This window comes from Callorhinchus milii, unplaced genomic scaffold, assembly GCF_018977255.1.
Source record: "Callorhinchus milii isolate IMCB2004 unplaced genomic scaffold, IMCB_Cmil_1.0 Scaffold3, whole genome shotgun sequence".
NCBI lineage: Eukaryota > Metazoa > Chordata > Chondrichthyes > Chimaeriformes > Callorhinchidae > Callorhinchus > Callorhinchus milii.
In genome coordinates this window covers 28,315,514-28,337,732 of record NW_024704744.1, presented here as the reverse complement: position 1 = coordinate 28,337,732, position 22,219 = coordinate 28,315,514, and the positions used below count along the sequence as shown (strand labels likewise).

The 22,219-nt window shown below is 41.5% G+C and overlaps 1 protein-coding gene across 1 annotated transcript in view; it reads left to right on the top strand.

Moving 5' to 3' along the window:
- LOC103184995 (intersectin-2) overlaps positions 1-22,219 on the top strand; it is a 122,921-nt gene that overhangs the window by 44,018 nt on the left and 56,684 nt on the right. The window contains exons 4-15 of the mRNA XM_042333599.1: positions 2,368-2,431; positions 3,750-3,913; positions 4,159-4,359; positions 6,233-6,329; positions 8,164-8,300; positions 9,251-9,314; positions 10,832-10,969; positions 11,802-11,893; positions 13,030-13,292; positions 14,237-14,386; positions 16,662-16,802; positions 18,370-18,457. Of these exons, the coding sequence (XP_042189533.1) occupies positions 2,368-2,431; positions 3,750-3,913; positions 4,159-4,359; positions 6,233-6,329; positions 8,164-8,300; positions 9,251-9,314; positions 10,832-10,969; positions 11,802-11,893; positions 13,030-13,292; positions 14,237-14,386; positions 16,662-16,802; positions 18,370-18,457 (1,599 nt within the window). The remainder of the gene's footprint in view (positions 1-2,367; positions 2,432-3,749; positions 3,914-4,158; positions 4,360-6,232; positions 6,330-8,163; positions 8,301-9,250; positions 9,315-10,831; positions 10,970-11,801; positions 11,894-13,029; positions 13,293-14,236; positions 14,387-16,661; positions 16,803-18,369; positions 18,458-22,219) is intronic.

Genomic DNA, 22,219 nt, shown 5'->3' with positions numbered 1-22,219 from the left:
TCCTTCATCTACCCTCCCACGCCTCGCCCATTCTCTCCTCAAGCTCTGACTGTGAGGAGATGCTGGATTTCTTTGTGTCCAAAATCGAGGGGATCCGTTCAGCTGCCTCCTCCCTATCTCCCACCCACTCTCTGACCCCTATCCATCCCTCCTTTTATATTTTTGAACCTGTCTGCCCCTCCTCTCTCATCACCACCATATCCAGCATGAAACACCCCACCTGCTCCTTGACCCCATCCCCACCCCTCTCCTTACCTCCTAGCTCCGCCTCCTCATCCCTCTACTCTCTGACACCATCAATCTCTCCCCTTCATCTGGCGCCGTTCCCATCCCCCTAAAAACAGCTATAATCGCCCCATCTTGAAAAAATCTTCTCTGGACCCATCCCTGTCTTCTAACTACCGGCCCATCTCCAACCTCCCTTTTTGAAGGTCCTCGAAAGAGTCATTGCTTCCCGGCTTCACTCATTCCTCTCCTATCTCTCCCTTCATTAGTCCCTCCTATTGTATTTCCATGCTGCTCTGGTCAAGGTGACAAACAACATTTTTTTTGTCTCCTCGACCTCTCTGCTGCCTTCAATACCATGGACCACTCCATCCTCCTCCACCACCTCTCCTCTCATCTCAACCTTCAAGGTTCTGTCCTTGAATGGTCAGGTCTTATCTCTCACACTACCTCCAATTTGGCTCCGCCAATGGTTTCTCTTCCTGTCCCCGCACAGTCTTGTGCGGTGTTCCTCAGGTGTCTGTCCTCGGGCCCCTCCTCTTCAATCTCTACATACTCCCCTTGGTGACATCATCCGCAGACAGGTGGTCAACTTCCACATGTATGCGGATGACACCCAACTCCTTCTGCCTGCCTCCACCCTCGGTTCCAGGACAACTGACGTCCTGACAGACTGTTTGGCATCAAGTCCTGGATGAGAGATAACTTTCCACAGCTGAATGTCAGCAAGACTGAGAACCCTCCTGATTGGCGTGCGCCAGTGCCTCAGCACCTCAGGGACTGGCAGCATCAGCATCCAAGTTTGCACACTCCATCTCACCAAGCCAGTTAAGAACCTGGGCTTCTTGTTCGACCCTCAAACCTCTCTCCCCCATATCTGTGCCATGACCCACTCTGCTTTCCCCCACCTCCGCAACATTGCCCGACTCCACCACTGCTTCATCTCTCAGGCCGCCAAAACCCTCATACACGCATTCGTCACGTCAAGGCTTGACTACGGAAATTCCCTCCTCATCGGCCTCCCCAACTCTTCTCTCCACAAGCTGTAGATCATCCAGAGCTCTGCAGCTCATGCCCTCTCCCACACCAGGCTCCGTGACCCATCACCCCCACCCTCGCCCGGCTCCACTAGCTCCCCATCTCTCAGGGGATAGAATTCAAAATTTTTGTCCTCACTTTCAAGACCCTCCACGGCCTTGCCCCCTCCTATCTCTCTGACCTGCTGACCCCCTATTAACCTGTCTGCTCCCTCTATTCAGCAGGCTCCGGCCTGCTCCCGGTCGACCCGCCTTACCATCGCTTTCCGGGCTTTCAGCCTCTCTGCCCCCACTCTTTGGAACTCAATCCCACAATCCCTTCGCCTTGCTCCCTCTCTCGCTTCCTTTAAGGCACGACTTAAGACCCTCCTTTTTGTCCATGTCTTCAGCCACCCTCCTACCCTCTCTTCCCTCCCTCATCCCAAACCTGTTTCCCCATGCTCGGGTCCTGATCCCTGACTGTTCAGAGGCTTGGGACATCCTCCATACGTGAAAGGCGCTTTACAAATGTAATTTTGTTGTTATTGTTGTAATAAATAACAGTCAACATGGGTTCAGAAAGGTTACATTTTGTCTCACCAACTTTATCGCCTTTGTTGTAAATAAGCCCAAATTGATGAAGGGATGCCATATGAAATGGTATATCTCAGCTTCCAAAAGGCGTTTCACAATGTACTAAATAAAAGACTGCTTCACAAACAATCAAATTGTTTTTCTAAGAATTTATAAGAAACAATAAAAGAGCTCTCATACCCTCAGTTTACAATTTTGAATCTGTGCTACAGCAGGAACATGGACCTCTGTAAAACCACCTGCCTTTACAATCACGTGAGGGTTATAGAGGGATACAGCAGCATCCATGCAATTTTGGTTTGAGTTTAGGTACTGGAATTCATTGATTGATGGCTGAAGTATGTAAATGATGTGTTGTTTAATTGTTTAATTATTGTTTATTCAATTATCCTCACTTTTCGCTTATCCATAAGGGAGCAGTCCTGATTAGTATCAATAATTGTCTCTACTGTTCTTTTTGAATTGACTGCTTGGTTTGGCATTGATCTTTGTCAATAGCATAACAATGTTTATTTCTTCCAATGTGTAATAGGTGACCAAGCTCGAAATTTCTTTCTGCAGTCTGGTCTGCCAAAGATGGTGCTGGCGGAGATATGGTGAGTGTGGAAAACTGAACTGAGGACAGGCTGCTCCTTTACACTTTTTTTTGTTTCTGAGGGAAGTGAATGAGGCATGAAATTTGAATTTTAGATGAGTTGTTTTCAGGCTGAGGATGGATATAAGAAATGGCTCCAAATGCCATTAAATCTCAAAAGAACCCACCCTACTTGCAGCAATCTTCAATCAAATAAATTAACCTTGTTTTGGGAACCACCTGTTCAATCAGCGGAGAAAACAGTGAAAGAAAGAACATTACCTCTTTTATCCCACTCTTGAGGAAGGTAGTTTCATCTCTTGTAGCTCCATTCAGACTTGCTACACGTCCCTTACCCTCTCCGTACCATCACTGGTGGCTGATCTGTCAGAAATTAGGCCCCACTCCCTGGCACTCAGTCCCAAAATTGTGGAATCCTGTAGAGTATAGGTTATAATAATAAATAATAATAATCCTTGCATTTGATATAGCGCTTTTCACGTCTTATCGACGTCTCAAAGCCCTTCACAGAATAGACTGTAAAGTGAATTGACTGTATATTTGTGGGCCAAACGCGGCAGCCAATTGCGCACAGCAGTGTCCCACAAACAGTCGTGGATTGAAAATGACCAATTTATTATTGTTTTTCGGAGGGATTATTATTAGGCGTGTGGAGTAAGGAAACTTGCCCAAGGTTTCTCCCTGCCTGGAATTGAACCCAGGTGTCTCGCTTGCAAGGCGAGTGCTCTAACCACTGAACTACAGGACTGCACAGGTTAGCATGCTCGCCCCACAAACTAGAGGACTCAGGTTTGATTCCTTGGCGGGGCGAAACCTTGCAAAGTTTCCTTACTCCACAGGCCTGTTTATCTAGTAGTAAGTAGGAACCTGGTTGATAGATTGGTGGATCGCTTTCCGGGGGTAATAATCTCTCAAAAAAAAATGGTCACTGTGTGTGGGACACTGCTGTGGTCAATTGGCTAATGTGTTTAGCCCACAAAATACACATTCAATCATTTATTTATATTTTGTAAAGTGCTTTGAGTCGTCGCCACGATGTGAGAAGGCGCTATATCAAATGCAAGGATTATTATTATTACAAAATTCCTTTGCCTTGTTCACTCTCTCCCTTCAAATCTCTTTGACACTACTTGTATTTTTTAGTGTCTTTAGAATTATGCCTGTCAGGTAGGAATGAGAAGCGGCTGTTCAGCTTATCTTGTGCAGTTTTCGTCCAAAAGGATCATTTTTTTTGCCATGAACACTGAACAAGAACTTTAATTTTCTCTGAATTATGGCCGAAAGGACTATACTGGAGTTTTCCCGTTTTCTCTCTGTAGGACCCTGGCAGACTTAAACAACGATGGAAAGATGAATCAACAGGAATTCTCCATAGCCATGAAACTGATCAAGATGACGCTGCAAGGTCACCTGGTACCCACCACTCTACCACCCATTATGAAGCAGCCACCAATCCCATCACCTCTCTCCTCGGCGCGGTTTGGTAATTCAAATCCTTCTAAAAGCAGAGTATATGCTGAAGTGTTGAATTTTTTTGTTTGCAGTGTGTTAGTGGTGTTTCTGCTTTTGTTGAAATCTAGTGTTAAATGTCTAACTTGTGTTTTTTTAAAATGAAAAAAACAAGTATTTAGAGGATTTAACAGAGCATTTTGTCATTTCAACTGTACAGTCACAATTATGTCAATGATGATGTATTACAAATAGCTCCTATTTTAAATTTCTATATAGGGATGGGAAGTATGCCAAATCTGTCAATCCCTCCAAACATGCCTTCATTCACTCCTTTGGCTCCCACATCATCCTTGATATCTGTGATCTCCCTGCCACCCTTGGGCATGTCAACTCCCCCGGTGCCTTCTGTTAGTCCTCCATCATTGCCAAATGGTACATCTGCCCTTCTTCAACCTTTAGCATCACAGAGCACATCAAGTAAGTAGTAACTATTGCATATTAACACTTAGGCAAATAAGTATTAGATGTGTGTAATTATGTTTAGTAATAATTCATAACACTTAATCCATGTATTTATGAAAAGTTCCATGTAATTTTGTTCATTTTCCCAATGTTTTTCCTTCATTGACATTGTCTTCTCTGTTCATTGGGAAAGCAAGGAAAACATGAGGCAAACTTCTTTGCAAGTTTGTCAGATGGATTGTGTTAATTATTTTATCAGTTACTGCTTTGTGTTAAATGAACGTGTTCCTTTGTGAGCAAGGTGAGAGATGAAAGAACTATTTAATCTTTGCCCTAAACTCGGGTGTGAAGTGACTAAAGAAGATCATGATGCACTCTGCATGTACTCCCTTATCAATAGCAAAGGGCATTCCTGTTAACTGTTCTTTTAAAAAGGCAATCTGCCCTTTTGTAAAAATCCAGTGATATTCCTGCTTCTACTAAATTATTTTAGTACAACATTCATTATCACGACCTTCAAAACCTTCAAACCATTTCTTATTCAGTCTTTGCTGTAATCAGCTTGTCTTTTTCTTGTTGGTTACTGCACCTCAGTTATGTCACATTATGCGTCTAACCTATGAAGATGTTTCTAATCTTGTTCCACTACTATTGTTATACTCTTCACCTTGACATTCTCACCTTTGATATCCTGCTCCACCTCTCTTTCAGTGTTGCAAGTCCTGTTGCTCTGTTGTAATTATGGGAAAGTGTTCTTACTTGTGACTTTATGAACTCCATTAATTTCCTTCAACACCATTGATTGCTCAGCATTTCAGCACGTCCAGAAAATGATAAATACGGATAGAAAACTAACATAAATTTTCTTGTTGCATTTGACTAATGAAAATGATGTACATCATCCCATGGTACTCTAAAATTTTCCTGGAGGTCGGTTTGGAGGCTTTCTTTCCTTTCCTAGGAGAAAGAGCCTACAGGCTTGCTTGGTAACCCGGCTGCCACCTGGAGCCTGCCCTGTGGGAAATTGAAGGAATCAACCCACAATTTCAGTATTCTAATGGATGCACACTGCCTGTAATTGCATAACTGAGATACATGACTTGAGTGCAATTCTGAACTCATTCAGTAGCTGAGCTCTGTATGATCCAAAATATTCCATTGACTCACTGCTTGTTGGTCACCCACCAAAGACAGATAAACATGTTGATGATTTGGAGAACCTATCTCCATCTTTGTTCTGGCAAATAGCATACAAATAATTGTGCAATGGTTCAAAATGTGTCTGTGTTTACACTCTAACTTTACAATATAACCCCTTAATTATACACTTCCTTATAAATACGGGTTTGCATTTAGCATGGTCGGGAGTGTGGACTGCTGACACTGACTCACTGAAAAAAAAGGCCAACTTCTGGGTTATCGGGTTGCCAGAGAAGTGATATTGTCCATGACCTAAATTCAACGTCTTTTCAGTGCAGGAGAGCTGGCTAGCTGTGTGAATGCATAGTGAATGCTGAAGCATGGACTAACAACTGTGGCCTCGATTTAATGGGGTAGGGGTTGGGACAGTGTTAAAATGGAGCTCTTCTTCATAGCTTTATCTACATATATTATTAGTGTGTATCTATAGTGTGCAAGTTTATAATTTTTTGTTAGTATTTCTTAAGTCACCTTAAGGGATAGGATGTCAGTGCAGTGGATTCAATACACCAGCATACTATCTCAGGAACATATCAACCTATTCCCACTATGTCTGTACAGCAAGTTCTTGATCTCAGATGTTGGATTGGATGGATAGCTGACTTTTGGGGTGGGGAAGAGCAGAATACGTGTAATTGTACACATTCTTCAGCCACTTGTTTCTCATGTCCTGGTGCTTGTTTTTCAGCACTTCCACCCAATTTGTCTCTGAGGCAGTCATTATCAGGATTTGGTGGCACCAGTCTACACAAGGCACGGTCACTGATCGATCTTGGCTCTAGCAGGTATGAGGAAAAATATATTATTTTATCCAAAGGGCAGAGCAGCCCCATTATACAATGTCTCGGTTCAAGAAAAATTAGACACTGCATTATAACGAGTTCATAAAACAAAATGGCCACTGTTTCACTTCAGGTTCATCAAGTTGCCACTTTCTGCGCACATGGCCTGTAACAATACAATTTATATTGATATCACGCCTTTCATGTCAGGAAGACATCTCAAAGTAGTTGACAAACTTATGTACCGGAAGCACTGCTGAGGTCATTTTCTGCGCTTGTACGCTGCAAGCAAGAAACATATCTGACAACACTGGCTTCACGAATAGGTATCAGCACTGGAAGCGACAACAATTACACTAACTTTTGTACACACCAAACAGGAAATTATGTTAGGAGCGACCTGATCACCCAAAAATCAGCCATTTTTGTTCTGTTTCACTTAGAGCATGGTCTCTGAGTTATTGGATCCAAAGCACCACAGTAGATTGTGTTGTTGCTTTAGGGTGATGCTACACTACACAGAAGGGTGACCTGGCAAGGTTTAAAGTTCAAAAATTATTGCTGAGAAAAACTGAGAATGTTTTTAATCAAAAGAAGTGTGCTGTTTTTGTCTGAAATAATGTTTATGCAGTCAAGGTAAAATTGATACATTTCCTTTTTTTTAAACAAAAATGCATTTGAATTTCCTGAATGGGTAAATGGATTATGGTATGGCTCTGAGCCACATAAGTACTAAAGTCTTGGGTTTTCAATCTTGCGGTATTGGTTTCAAGCATCATTGCAAAACTAGACCTGAGTAAGCCTCATGTGATACTCCTTGGCTATTAATTCTTAGCTTTTATATTTTGATGTTGTTATTAGTTCACTCTTACCTAAGATGTTCTGCTTGGTATCAATAATCCTTGCATTTGATGTAGCACCTTATCACGTTGGGAAGTCATGCCAAAGTACTTCACAGGCATTGTAAAGTGCAGCGCCTGTATTTTGTAGGTGAACACAGCAGTCAATTTGCACACAGCAATGCCCCACCAACTTCGTTGAGATGATTGACCAATTTTTTACCTGGGAGAAACTTTACTCTTGTTGAATAGTGCCATTTAACTGAAGAAGCAGATAGGATCTTTGCCTGAGTTTAACTTCTCATCTGAAGAATAACAATACAGAGCTCTCCCAGAATGTCAGCCTGGACAGTGAGCTCAAAACACCAACTTGGGGAATGAGCCTTCAACCTACAGACCAGAAACTAGAGTGCAACCAGCCTGACAGCTTGCTGAGAATCAACGCATTACAAAGTACATTTCCAGACACCACCAATGTACATTGCTGGGCTACCCAGCTTAGTCCGATCATACAAATCATGAATTTCCTTTAAAACAAAAACAGAGACAGCTGGGAAAACTCAGCAGGTCAGGCAGCATCTATGGAGAAAGGAAAATGAGTCAACATTTCGGGTTGACGACCCTTCGTCAGAACTTCCTTTTGCTCGATATAAATGTAGGATAGTAGTGTCTGGAAAAGCACTTTCTAATGTTTGTTTCACAGAATGTTACAGCACAGAAATGGCCCATTTGGCCTATCAACCTAAGGACGGGAGTCAGCACTGTCAAGGGTCTTCTATTTTGGAAATGCGGCAAATTCAATGTGCTTGTTTCAACGTGTCTTTGTTTTGTTATTGTTTTATTATGTTATCTTTGCTCAAGCTGGGGACCCTACAGTCATTGATATTTTGTACTCGGCAGCATTAAGTGCTGAAGGTTGATATAAGCACTTCAATTGTGGCTGAAACTTTCTGAATTTCTAATGCTTCCACACATTTGTTTTCTTTTCTCTTTTCCAGCAGTTCATCCTCATCCACGACTTCTCTGACCTCGCCCAAAATCAGCTCAACTGACTGGGCAGTGCCTCAGTCCTCCAGGCTTAAATATCGACAGCTCTTTAACAGCCTGGATAAGTCCATGTCTGGTTACCTCTCAGGTCAGCAAAGTAGTTGTCTTTGTGATCGTTCATGCCCACCTTCCTCTGGTGCAGACTTAATGAAGATGATTTAACAATTAGTACCACATCACTAGGGAGCCTCCTATTTATTTGCAAGTTGAATCACTATTTGTTTTGTTGTTTTTTGGAATTGGAATTGTCTGTAGAGAAGAGGCAGCAGTTGTACCCTTGGCATATAGGTGATGTTTCCATTCGGCATGCTAGTGATGCTCACTTCACTTCAGTGGATTAGTGACTGCAAGCTTTAGGGCCAGATTATGTTTGTGCCAACTGAACAATTGCCCAAGCAAGTAATTGCAGCCCAGTCTAGAACACCTTTAAAGAATCTAGCCTTCAGCAGTTTCAGTATTCTGATGGTACGTGACATTTGCATGCAAACAACTGGTGCTCCATCCATCACAAAATGCAAAATATTCATTTCATTTTGCTCATTGTAAATGTGCAATGGTTGTGTCTGAAAAATTACTCTAATGTGTTTCTTTCACCGAATATTACAGCAGAGAAACAGGCAATTTGGCACTTCAAGTCTGTGCTGGTGTTCTTTTTACACAAATGAACCACCTACGCTAATCTCACTCTGCTCCCTGCTCCGCAAATCCTTTAATATACCTCTCTTTCCAACACCTAATTCCTTTTTGAATAATTTATGGACTCTGCATCAACCATGGCAGATAATTCCACATTCTACCCACCCTCTGCATGTATTTTTTCCTAACCTCCTCGTTTAATTACTTTTGTCAATTCCTTAAATGTGTGCCCTTTTGTGCAAGCAAATTTTAAAAGTGACCCATTGAGATGTCTTGGTGAAATCATACCTGTTACTGTTTGTTTAGAGAAAGCTAAAATGAAGCTGTATGCACAGTTATGAACAAAGGGAAACTTTGTGTGGTTATTCTTCTGTATTACTCAGGCTGTCAATTTCATTTTAGGGCCGCAAGCTCGGAATGCGCTTGTGCAGTCCAGCCTGTCACAGACCCAGCTCGCTACCATATGGTGAGTTCACCTGTAATAAACCAGTCTCTCTAGGTATTGTTCTGATCAACAGCTCCCACCTGTAGCTGCACAGTGGTGCCCCATCCAATTACTGTATTTAGGATGTAATTACAGTCAGGGTTTGCTGAATATTGCAAGACTCAACACTGTATGACTCTGCTATTAGCGATTTTTTTTAAAGTTCTGCATTTTAATAAAATAAATTGAAATCTGTACAGGCGAACCCTGCTGAGGTTGGCATCCAGTTCCAGACATTCAGTCCTGATTTTTTGGGGTGTCTTGAAACCTCCTGTTTATTTTTACAAGCTTTTACACTGGATCATTATGCCTAGGGTGAATTCAAGGTACCTTACAACGAACAAAAAGTGGTTAATGTGAACAATCATCTCGATTTCAAACCCTGCTATGACCTGAAACCTTTCTCATGGAAGGAGATTTTCAGCATGGGCAACAGATTAATGCCAAAAGTGAATGGACAGAGATTGTATCTTCTACAGTGTCAATTCCAGGGGCCTGTGCTACTGGTTGTACCAGCACCAGGAACGGCAGATATTTGCCTTTCAATTCCCACTCCCTTTCTGTAGTCACATGCCTAGCCTCCACTCAGTTCCACCTTATGATGGCATGAATGAAGGTCTAACATTTTAGTAAATTGTAGGCATGATTCTCCTTCCTACTGTTCTATGGCACTGTCGAGTGCTAGAGCTCTGTGGCATCATGTACGCTATCTTCTTGTTAAGGTAAGACTATTTAGATTATTGCTTCTCTGCCAGTAAAATGTATAGGACCCAAAGCATTAACTCGTCTCCATCACATAGTTTACACAGAGTACAAATGAGCCATTTGGACTTGAAACCATTCCACTATGTTAAGGGTGTATTTAGAGCAGCATGTCATCCACATTATTTGTTCCGACTAAAATTCGTAGGTTACATTAATTGTGAAAATGATATTCAAATTTTACAATGGGTTAATGATAATAGGTTCATCTGTGTATTGGTTGCCCCGTGCTCCATGATTAATCATTCATAATCTTAAAACAGGAGCGAAGCTGGTTAGAAGTAAGATGAGTTGAATGTACTTTGTTTATAATAGTAATTATATTCATCTTTACATTTTATATCATCTCTCACGTGAGGATACCTCAAAGCGCTTCACAGAATTACAGTAAAGAGTAATAACTATATTTTGTAGGTAACCTTGGCAGTCAATTTTCACACAGCCATGAAGTGAATGACCAATTTTATCTAGACATTGTTAGCTAGCACACCGGAAGAAACTCCCTTCTCTTTTTGAATAGTGCCAAAGATCATAAACGGCACCTTAGCAGGCACACAGTACCTTGGTTTAACGTCTCATCCAAATGACAGTATACTCTGTGAAGCACTTTGAGATGGACTCCTGACATGAAAGGCACTAATCAGTTGCAAGAATTATTAATTTTATTACTCCATCTTTTAATTTTGCAAGCAACTTGCTAACTCCTGCCTCTAATGGACTTGTTCAATAAATTGCAGGAACCTGGCGGACATTGATAAGGATGGAAAGCTCAAAGCCGAAGAGTTTATTTTAGCGATGCATTTGATTGACATGGCCAAATCAGGACAACCTCTTCCTCTCACACTTCCCCCAGAATTCACTCCTCCTTCTTTCAGGTATGTGAATCTCTTCAACAAAAGGGGATCACTCAGCATCTGAGAGAAAAAGGCAGCTTCGCATTTCAAGTGAAGCCCTTTTAATTCAGCATGGTTTGAAGGGGTAGGGTGGTCCTAGCTGGCCAAGCAGAAGGGAGCGGGCCAGGCAATGGTAAGCTATGTGCTTTTATCCGGTTAAACCTCAGCAGAACCCCAGCGGAAAGACTGCTGCGCAAGCCTTGGCTCCTGCCAACCTGCTCCTAATAGTTTATGGAATTAGGTGAAGAAGGTGAACAATTTTTCATTCAGTTATCTGTAATTCAATAAATAAAACAATCAGAAGTGAAAATGGTGTTGAATTTTGCATTACCCAACAAAGTGATGGTACACACTTTATTCCAGACAAATGTGAAACTCATGTCTAGGTGCATGCATATATGGAACTCAGTCTGGTTTGGATACACTTATGGTATTGGGTGTCCTCATGTGTCCCTTTTTTTGGCTTTCCAAAAAAAAGACGAAAAGTTACTCTCTTGCCTTCTTTACTTTAAAGATTAAAGGCTAGTTCTTTCCTATACTGATTGACTCGATATTCTTTTCCAGCACTTTTATTCAGATTTGTGCTGTTTTTTGTATCTGTTATTCTCTTTGTTTCCCAGATTGTTCCTCTCGTAATTTTCATTGGATTTTTTTAAATAGAATTTGACTAGTTGATAAGTTAGAAATTTTGTATTTTGATCACGTATGTAAAAGAGAAATTCCTGACAAAGTTAATAGTTTCAGCTGTGAATCAATGTCAATAAACACACGTAACATTTAGTGGAGAATGCAGTCTGTCCGCTTTCTTCTTTAGATCAAGCAAGTGGGGCGATGGAGTAAATGGAGCATCCCCTCAGCATCAGGAAAGTGTAGAAGAAATCCAGGAGCCTTCAAAAAAGTCGCCAGGCAAGTTATCTTCTGTTTGTGCACATTGAGTGTTTTGTGTGCAGGAAGGTCAAATTATAAGCACTTTTGATCATGGGAGGAAAAGGTCATTTTGTTTGTTTCCCATCCAGTCCATTAGTTCCTTCATCGCCTTTTCCATTTCAAGCTGTATAGTTGGACCTGCTTCATTGTGTGACGTGGCTTGCAGTGAACAACACTCTATTTGTTCGTTTTTTTGGCCCAAATTTGGTAGGTACTTTTGCTGCGTCCCATCAAATAGAGAGTGTGTCTTATTGACGGCAGAATGAAGGTTGAAGGACGTCCTCCTGACGTGAAAGGCGCTTTATAAATGGAATCTTGTTGTTGTTGTTGTTGTTAATTTAATGGTTAACTTGTGACCAAGTTTTTTTTTTCTTGTTCTCTTTTCCCTTCCCCCCTCACCCATCCAACATATAAAAGTGTCTGGTCTCCACATGGTTCTTTTCCATGAATTTAGCTGATGTGGGGAGGGAACCTGCCCAGTGTTTCTTAACATGACACATAGGTGCTGTAACTTGTTTCTACCTAAATAAATACTTTAAATAGTCACATGTTTATGGTGCCTAATATGGGTGAATGGAGGAAATAATGAGTTTGATTTAATTTACCAGTCCTATAACAAAATATAATCATTTGTGAGATTGTACCCAAACCAGGGAAACGTCCGATCATAGTCGTGATGGTAGCAGTGTTATCTGCGTGTGATGTAATGGAGTCATGTGCATGGCTAGCCACTTCTGTGGCCTGCAGCAAAGTGGTCCTGAAGTGAAATTAACTTAGTCGAGGCCAGTTGAACACATGATATAACATTACTTCAGGCCATTTTCCTACCAGCCTCGAAAGTGAATGGGATTGAATGTATACCGCACATAGTAATCACCATGAATTATGCTGTCCTCATGAGCAGAACAGAACCGACATGTTAGTAAATTACATGGAGCAGGGTAAGAGCATCACCGATTGTATTTGGCCAGAGCGGCTGACAGTAGTTGTCATAAGAAGCCTGAATGAAAAGAATGCTGAATGTGTTGCTTTATTGGATCCACACGGCAAGTGTTGGAAGCAGCTGTCCAGGATTTCCAGGATTGACAGCAATCTTTATCTTTACATCTTTACAGTTACCTTTGAGGATAAGAGAAAAGCAAACTATCAAAAAGGGAACATGGAACTGGAGAGGAGGCGGCAGGTGCTTCAGGACCAGCAGCAGCGAGAGGCTAACCGCAGAGCGCAGCGAGCAAGGGAGGAGCAAGAGAGGAGGGAACGAGAGCTGCAAGAGCAAGAACGCAAACGGCAGCTTGAGCTCGAGAAACGGCTGGAGAGACAACGAGAGCAGGAACGGCAAAGGGAAGAGGAACGGAGGAAAGAAGTAGAAAGGCGAGAGGTTTGTAATGACAAATTCTAAATACATGCTTCCTTTTTTGAAGGGGTTGATTTTTATATTGTGCTTTTTATAGCGCTTTGGGACGTCCTCTGGATATGAAAGGCACTATACAAATATAATTTGTTGTTATGGTGGCAGTGGGGATGAAAGAAATGTTAATTTTCCAGAGGATTGAAGCAAAGTGGCTGAAAGCTCCCCTACTAATGGTGGGGTGCAGGAGATGGGGGAATGAAGTTGGCAGAATAGAGGGAAACACTAGGAGAGAAGGGTCAAAGGACATCAAAAAGTAGGCCAGGAAAAAAATTGTGTCTGAGGGTGAGGACAAGGATTCGAAAGGTGAGGGATTATGAGACTGGAGCCAGGTCATGATAGGGAGATGAGCTCATGGAGTCAACTGTAGGACAGATGTGAACTGTGGAGCTGATTAAGTTAGTGACCGGTATATTGGAAAAAATGTAGTCTGAAGGTGAAATGGTTTTGATTGTGCCAAATGGAAGAATTTGTAGGAATCCAGCGTTGTTCATCTTAGATCCATGGAATCATAGAAAGTTTCACACAGAAAGGGTCTGTAATGTCTCTTCTGCTGCTAGCTTTCCCACTAGAGCAACCTCTTGTAACCCAGTTCAACCCAATTCAAATCCCCCTCCTCTTACTCTGTACTGTTCAATACTGTACCGTTGAAGTGCTCAGATGCCATCCCACATGAAGGATGCTATATAAATGCAAATTGTTGGTGTTCAATGTTATTTTTCCTCAAGCATTTATCCAATTGACTTTTAAATGCAGTTATAGACTTGGCAGGTTATAGTAAAGCATTCATTCCACTGAAGAAAATAGCCCAACTTCTTTTGTTAGTCTAATATTGTCAGCTTGTGCTCTTTGCATATTTACCTGTATTTTGTGGTCCTTAACTACAATTATTATGCATTTATTGTGCATCTTAGGCTGCTAAACAGGAACTCGAACGTCAACGAAAGGTTGAATGGGAGAGGATCCGACGGCAAGAACTTTTGAACCAACGGAACCGGGAACAAGATGAGATGGTCCAGTTAAAAGCAAAAAAGAAAAGTTTGGAACTAGAACTGGAGGCATTAGTAAGTAAATGTGTGAACATTAAAGTATAGGGATAAAATAGCAATTAAAAATAGCAAGGACTTATCACTGTCCAGCAAGTCAGGCAAAGCACAAGAGACAAACCAGTTCATATCCAACTGCAGCCCAACACAAGTCAGAGTTTTCAGAAGATTAATGTACGTGATATATACTGATGTTTAATGTACATGATACATACTATCTTAGAAAAAAAATCTTTTCAATTTGTTGCATCTAAATAAATTACAGCTAAACAAAACCAGCTCACAAGAGGGTAGAGGCAGAATTACACTTCAAAATTCTAATACTTTTATCTCATAAATAGGTACCAGTATTCTATTGTGGTTTGGGGACCTTGAAATCCTTGAAACCTTTGTATCCCCCAACTGCCAATAGAATCAGCACGACTAATGATGCGTTAATTTGCTCTCCTTCACCAGACAAAATCTGTACATTCGTGTGGGAGAAAAACAGGGCACTGACCAAATATAGTAAAATGTTCCACTGTAACAATCGAGTAAGGAGAGTAAGTGCGCAATTACTATGAGTTTTGCTGTAAATGACAGTGTAAGAAGAGAAATGTAATGTTCTTAGTTTCAGGCAGGAGTAATAATAATAATAATCCTTGCATTTGATATAGTACCTTATCACAACAAACCAGTTGTCCATCTAATTTGCCCTTCCAATTTCCCCAAAGTTTTCTTCACTATCGCTATCTCATCATATAATCATTTTAATATCCAGGAACTTATCTAGTTCATTTTTGAAGCCGTTTTTCTTGCTCCAACACCTGCCCTAATCCATATTCTTTAATCCATTTGATTATTTTTGTCCTTACAATTGTGATAATTCTTCAGTGCTGATTGAAGAGACTTCTACAGTGGGATTGAGTTGGATTGCTCTTTTAGGAGTGGGCGCAGACACAATGGACCAAATGCCCTCTTTCTGTGCTGTATGATTCTATGATACTACTTCTAGACCCAAAGTAGGACTGACTGGGCCTAATCTTCCACACCTAAGGCTGCAATGAGTTAAAAAGAAGCCACAAATAAGAGTAAATGGAGTCCTGTAGCTCAGTGGTTAGAGCACTCACTTTGTAAGCGAGAGACCTGAGTTCAATTCCTGACAGGGCGAAACCTTGGGCAAGTTTCCTTACTCCACACGCCTAATAATAAGCCCTCCAAAAAAACAAAATAACAATAAATTGGTCATTTTCAATCTACGACTGTTTGTGGGACATTGCTGTGCGCAATTGGCTGCCGCGTTCGCCCACAAATATACAGTCAATTCACTTTACAGTATATTCTGTGAAGCGCTTTGGGACGTCTAGCAGACATGAAAAGCGCTATATCAAATGCAAGGATTATTATTATTATGAATAATGTGATGTATCGCCAGACAACAAGATCAAATGAAGGAAACACACACAAAATGAAAGCGAACTGATTGGAATGAAAGTCCCTTTATTGTTTGTCAGAGCTCAGTGTGAAATGAATTGAAGCAGTCTCGTCCCAGCTTCAGCTCAGCAATAAATCAATATTATTTGTCACTCACTCCCAGGATAGCTGGGAAATGGAAACCCTGCAGTACAGGGTGGCTTGAACGCGAGCTCTAATCATTCTATACATGATGTAGAAGTGCTCAAAATAGCAAGATAAATAAAAAATAATTCACCATAAAAAAACTGAAAGGAAAGAAGAAAGCCATATCAGTAAAATTAAATAAAAAAAGTGTGAAAATTGAAGTACTGAATAAGAGAAAACACTAAAAAATATATTTCACTCTTAAAATTACTGATATTTTAAACTGTGAAAATAAACTAATGATGCTAGATCAACTGCAGAAAATTCTGCATGCACTTGTCATTTAGCTTCTCCAACACAAATAGGTTCTGGAATGTGAGACCATGTTGTCTGTGTTATCTGTGGAATGCAGTTTGTCAGAGCCGAGTAATGCAGGTTGCAATCTCAGAATAATTGTTCTATTTGCCTTTCGGAGTGCAGGATAAAATCTAACTATCTCCTCTTTGATCTTTTATCTGTGAAATTGATGAGTCCATGTTAATGAAATCGTGCAAATGCTCTGTTCGAAGGAATAGGCATAAAGGGCTGAATTATCTTTTTTTTGTTGCTTGCTTCAAATGCTTAATGATCCATGCTGATATAGAGCAATTAATTTTGGTTTGGTAACATTGTAGAGTTTCATTATTGATTGTGTGAAATTGCTGTTTCAGTGTTTATATACAAGTCGCTTAATTGCATCTCTTCACTGTCTCAGACCGAAAAGCAGCAAAAGCTGTCGAGCAGATCGCAGGATGTTCACAGCAGAAAACAGATTCAAAAGAGTGAACTGAATTTGATAAATCAGAAACATGGCCAGAGACTAACAGAAATTAATGTGTTACAACAGGAGCTCCAGGTAATGGCCTCACTGTAATTCCTGTTTTAGCAGGTGTGTTTTGTTCATTGTTTGATGACATATGACCAAAAACATGGTATTTACTGAAAATAACCCTTGATTCACTCAGGCTTAATCTGTTGAATTCCCAGGAAATAACATTAATGCTTTCGCCTTTCTGCTGGTATAAAACCATGCAGATTAAATGTCATGCAGAACAAATGGACCCATTCAAGGTTGCACTGTTTTGATCTTCATATAATACAGTGGCACAGAATAATGGTATTCCAACAAGGTAAGCCACAGAATGGTTTTCCAGGATAGTTTCTATTTGACAGAACTTGACATGGAAACAAATGTTCTGTACAGAAGGGAGCTGTTCAGTCCATTATATCTGTGCCATTGACTTTTTGTTATTAATCCCACATTCTTTAGATTTTTCTCCTATGTCGCTTAATATTTTAAGAGGGGACTGAAATCAAACAGGTAGGGAAATAGAGATCAGTACTTTTAACCAACCAGCTCAAGAGCAGCTCGAGCCAACGTGTTCCTGTATTGGATGGGGATTCAACTGTGCTGCAGGGAAAGGTAGAAAAATGCAACCAATTGTAGTTCAATTAAAACCTTTAAAGGTCTTTTTTGATGACTCATTGTGTAAATGCTCAGCTTTTGTGTTACTGAGGCGTGGGTTTAGGGGTAACAATGCTTATGTCAATGCAGAACTGGATCCAGCTGGTAGCGTTGCTGTCATCTCAGATTGGCTGTTTCCGTGAAACATCGTAATGTGTGGCGATAATGCACCCTAATGTTCAGCATGACTTATCTTGGGTACACAATACCTAATATTCTCAAACTATAAGACTTGCATCTGTATAGCACCCTTCACATAGGATAATATCTTGCAACATTTCACAGGGAGGGGGGAAGAGGGAGGTGGCCATAGGTGCATTCAAAGAGGTGGGATTTGAGTATAAATGTTCTGATGAAGGACGTACCCAGACATTGGCCTATCATTTTTTAGCTGTTGGTTTCATTACAATTTCCAGCAATTTGTTTTCTTTCTATTTCTTTGGATCTCCATCGTTTGTTTCAATTGGTCTTGCTCTATAATATCAGTCCAAGCCATAGTTTTTATTGTTTTGTTCCTGAGCATGGTTTGCCAGTGACTGTTAAAAAATTCTCAAATTAATCAGAGAGGAAACACGGCTTTTAATTTTCATTGTCTTTCTTCAAAGTCCGTACCCTTTCAGCCAGATAGAATGGATCGGATCAGAGGACTCAGCTGCAGTTTAGTGCTCAGATGAGTAACTCCATCTTTCCAGATTTTCCACAGCTAACTCAGTGATTGGATTGACATCCTATTAATGTGTTGCTGCTTCCCCAAGTCACTCCAGGATATCTGAATAAATATACTGATGTGATTTAGAATCTCAGTATTTGCTTTAGTTCTTTAATGTTTGCTGAATGCATTTAATCTGAGCATCTGTAATCTTTCAGAAGTTGCATTTCAGATTGCTATGGAATATGTTTTTTTACTGTCTTGCTTTTAATCCATTTGAAAACTCCATGCCTACATCTGTTCTTGCAGGACTATCAGAAAATGCTGAGTCAGCTAATTCCTGAAAAACAGGCTCTGAGCGACCAAATAAAACACAGTCAGTCCAACACTTTCCAGAGTAAGTACTTTCTGAGTAATTGTCCATTTCCCACATTTGTGTTTTCTCTCTCTCTCTCGTCCCCTCATCCCCCTCTGTTCAGCCAGCGATTTGAGCAAGGATGGGGATGATAGGCTCGCAGAGTTTAGTGTGGGAGAGGCCAAGAGCTGCAGAGTTCTGGATGGTCTGCAACTTGTCGAGGGAAGTGTTGGGAAATCTGGCAACCAGAGAGTTGGCGTAATTGATGCACATGATAAAATCATGGATAAGGATCTCAGTGGTCTGAGGGGAGAGGTAGATACGGAGGTTGCAATGTTGCAGAGGTGGGTGAATGCTCAATGGCTCAGAGCAAGGGTATGGGGGTTTAAAAGAACAATTGAGAATCAAACAAGGGGTTGAGGTTTCACATTGGCTCTGGAGTGCGCATCCGTTTAGATTGATACTGTCAGTGCCTAAGGTGAGAAGGTGTTGACGGGAGCCAAGCAGAGAGCCTCTGTCTTGTTGACATTCAACTGGAGAAAGTTAGCTCTCATTGAGGCAATCATTCAAAATAGCTGTTGTCTTGGAATCATGGGGGAAGGCAGAGAGATAGAGTTGGGTGACATCCTCTTGAGAAGCTAACAATAAAGTTAACAGGAAGCCTGCAGATAACATCGCTGTGAATTTCTTTGACACAGTTCGATAATGTGAAGGTGCTAAAATAATAATAATAATTCTTGCATTTGATATAGCAACGTATCATTCTTCAAGACATCTCAAACTGCTTCACAGAATATATAGAATATATATATATATATTCTATGAATATATATAGTGAATTGACTATATTTTGCAGGCAAAACACACCAGCCAATTGTGCACAGCAGTGTCCTACAAGCAGTTGTGGAATGAGTGACCAAATTATTATTATACATTTTTGGGGAATGGATTATTACCTCCACAAAAGCGATCCACCAATCGACTAACAACTGGGTTCCTTCTTATTGCTAGGTATTCGGAGGCGTGTGAAGTAACAAACCTTGCCTAAGGTTTCGACCTGCTCAGGAATCAAACCCGGGTCCTTTCACTTGTGAGGCAAGTGAGAAGACTCGGGTTGCTCTAATCAATACATTGCAGGACTCCACAATCTTAAAGATTATTATAAAATGAGTGAATAGCAACTTCTATCAATTCTCTTGTAAAAACAGATCATATTTCTTTGCCTTGTATATATGCAGCATTATCCAGTAATCCTTTTCTGCTCTGATTCTGTTTGACCAGCCTCCATAATACATTGTTGACACTCGGCACTGATAGATTTAAGGATTATGAGAAGATCCCACATGTGAATTTGGTATAATTCAGTCTTCGTTGAGGACTGGCTCCAGATCTTTTAGAAAAGAAAACTAGATTAAATCGATTAATATGTTGAAAAACTGTTTGGAACAAGCCCCATGTTGGATCTTTGAATTCAGTGTCTAGACTACCGCTCCAGTTTAATGTTGAGTGAGGGCTGCATTGTCAGTTGGTGACGACCTTCATTGGAGATGTTAAACCAAGATCCCGGCTGCCTATGTAGTGGGACATTAAAGATTCAATGGCCCCTACGTCACTATACTTCAGAGAAAAATCATGTGAAGCACTTTGAGAAATCTCAACGACGTGATAAGGCACTAAATTAAATGTAAGGATTATTAGTATATGTTGAAAGTCTCACTGTACGCCAAGTGTGATCGGTAAACAATGTTTTTAATCAGCTGTACTACTTGAAAACCAAAGATGCAAGGCCACAGACACTTTCAATCACGTGTTTTTGATCTCTGCGCCCACATCTCTCCATGTGGGAGTGTCTGACCTCTGTCAGTCTGCTGAACTATGAGTTATCTGTCAGTTGCCTAAATGCCTCAGAAAGCAAAGAGTGGTAGTAACCGGTTGCTTTTCTGACTGGAGGGAGGTGTGTAGTGGTGTCCCTCAGGGGTCAGTATTGGGCCCACTGCTCTTTCTGATCTATATTAATAATAATCCTAGCATTTGATATAGTGCTTTTCACGTCTTCTCGACGTCTCAAAGCGCTTCACAGAATAGACTGTAAAGTGAATTGACCGTATATATTTTGTAGGCGAAACGCAGCAGCCAATTGCACACAGCAGTGTTCCACAAACAGTCGTGGATTGAAAATGACCAATTTATTATTGTTTTGTTTTGGAGGGATTATTAATGATCTGGAACTGGATGTAGGGAGCACAATTTCCAAATTTGTAGACGATACTAAGCTCGGAAAAGTAGATAATGGTAAGGAGGATAGCTAGCACCAGACTTAGATATATTGGTGAAATGGGCAGAAACATGGCAGATGAGATTTAATGTGGAGAAATGCAAAGTGTTGGATTTTGGTAGGAAGAATGAGGAGAAGCAGTATAAGCTGATGGTACAATCTTAAAGGGGGCAAATGAGCAGAGACCTGGGGGTCCACATAAGCAAATCTCTGAAGTTGGAAGGACAAGTAGATAAAGCTGTTTTTAAAAAAAAAAGCATACAGGATACTAGGTTTTATAAATAGGGACATAGAATTCCAAAGTCAGGAGGTTATGTTAAATATTTATAAAATGCTGGTTAGGCCTCAGTTGGAGTACTGTGTTCAGTTCTGGGCACCGCATTTTAGGAAAGATGTTAGGGCATTGGAGAGGGTGCAAAGGTGGTTTACCAGGATGGTACCAGGAATGAAGGACCTTAGTTATGAAGAGAGGTTTTCACCCAACGAGTTGTTCGGATCTGGAATGCATTACCTGAAACGATAGTGGAAGCCGATTCAATAACAACTTTCAAAGAGAAGTAGATGGGTATTTTGGGAGGACAGGATTGCAGGGCTATGGAGCAAGCCAGTGGGATTGAGTTGGATTGCTCTTTTAGGAGCCAGCGCAGATGCGATGGGCCAAATGGCTTCTTTCTGTGCTGTATGATTCTATATGCACAATCAGTCTCAGATCAATTAGCCTGAGGACAGGAACCCAAATTCTCACTGTTGTGCTTTGTACGGTGTGCCACCTATTATTGTGAGCTTATTCTAATTTGTGGGACATTGTTCTGCACAAATTGGCTGTCATATTTCCCTACAACAACAACTTGCATTTCTATACAACAACAACAAGATTCCATTTATAGAGCGCCTTTCACGTCGGGAGGATGTCCCAAGGCGCTGGACAGTTGGGTCAGGACCAGAGCAGGGATGAAATGGTGAGGGGAGGGGAGAGGGCGAGGAGGGGGTAGAGAATTGAGAGGGGAGCTGAAGGCACAGTCAAAGAGAAAGGTCTTGAAGGAGGAAAGGGAAGGCAAGGCGAAGGCACTGGGGGATAGAGTTCCAGAGCCCAGGGGCTGAGAGGCTGAAGGCCCGGCCACCGATGGTAGGGCGGTTGGGGCGGGTGATGTGGAGCAGACCGGAGCCAGAGGAACGGAGGGTACGGGCAGGGAAGTAGGGGGATAGTAGGTCGGAGAGGTAGGAGGGAGCAAGGCCGTGAATGGCCTTGTAGGTGAGGATGAGGATCTTGAATTCAATCCTCTGGGGGATGGGGAGCCAGTGGAGGCGAGCGAGGGTGGGAGTGATGTGGTCGCGAAGCCTGGTGCGGGACAGTACACGAGCTGCAGAGTTCTGAATGACCTGCAGCTTGTGGAGGGAGGTGCCGGAAGGCCGGCGAGGAGAGAGTTCCCATAGTCCAGCCTTGAGGTGATAAAGGCGTGGACCCAGAGTTTCAGCAGCGTGAGGGGTGAGGTAGTGCCGTAGTCTGGCGATGTTTCGGAGGTGATGGA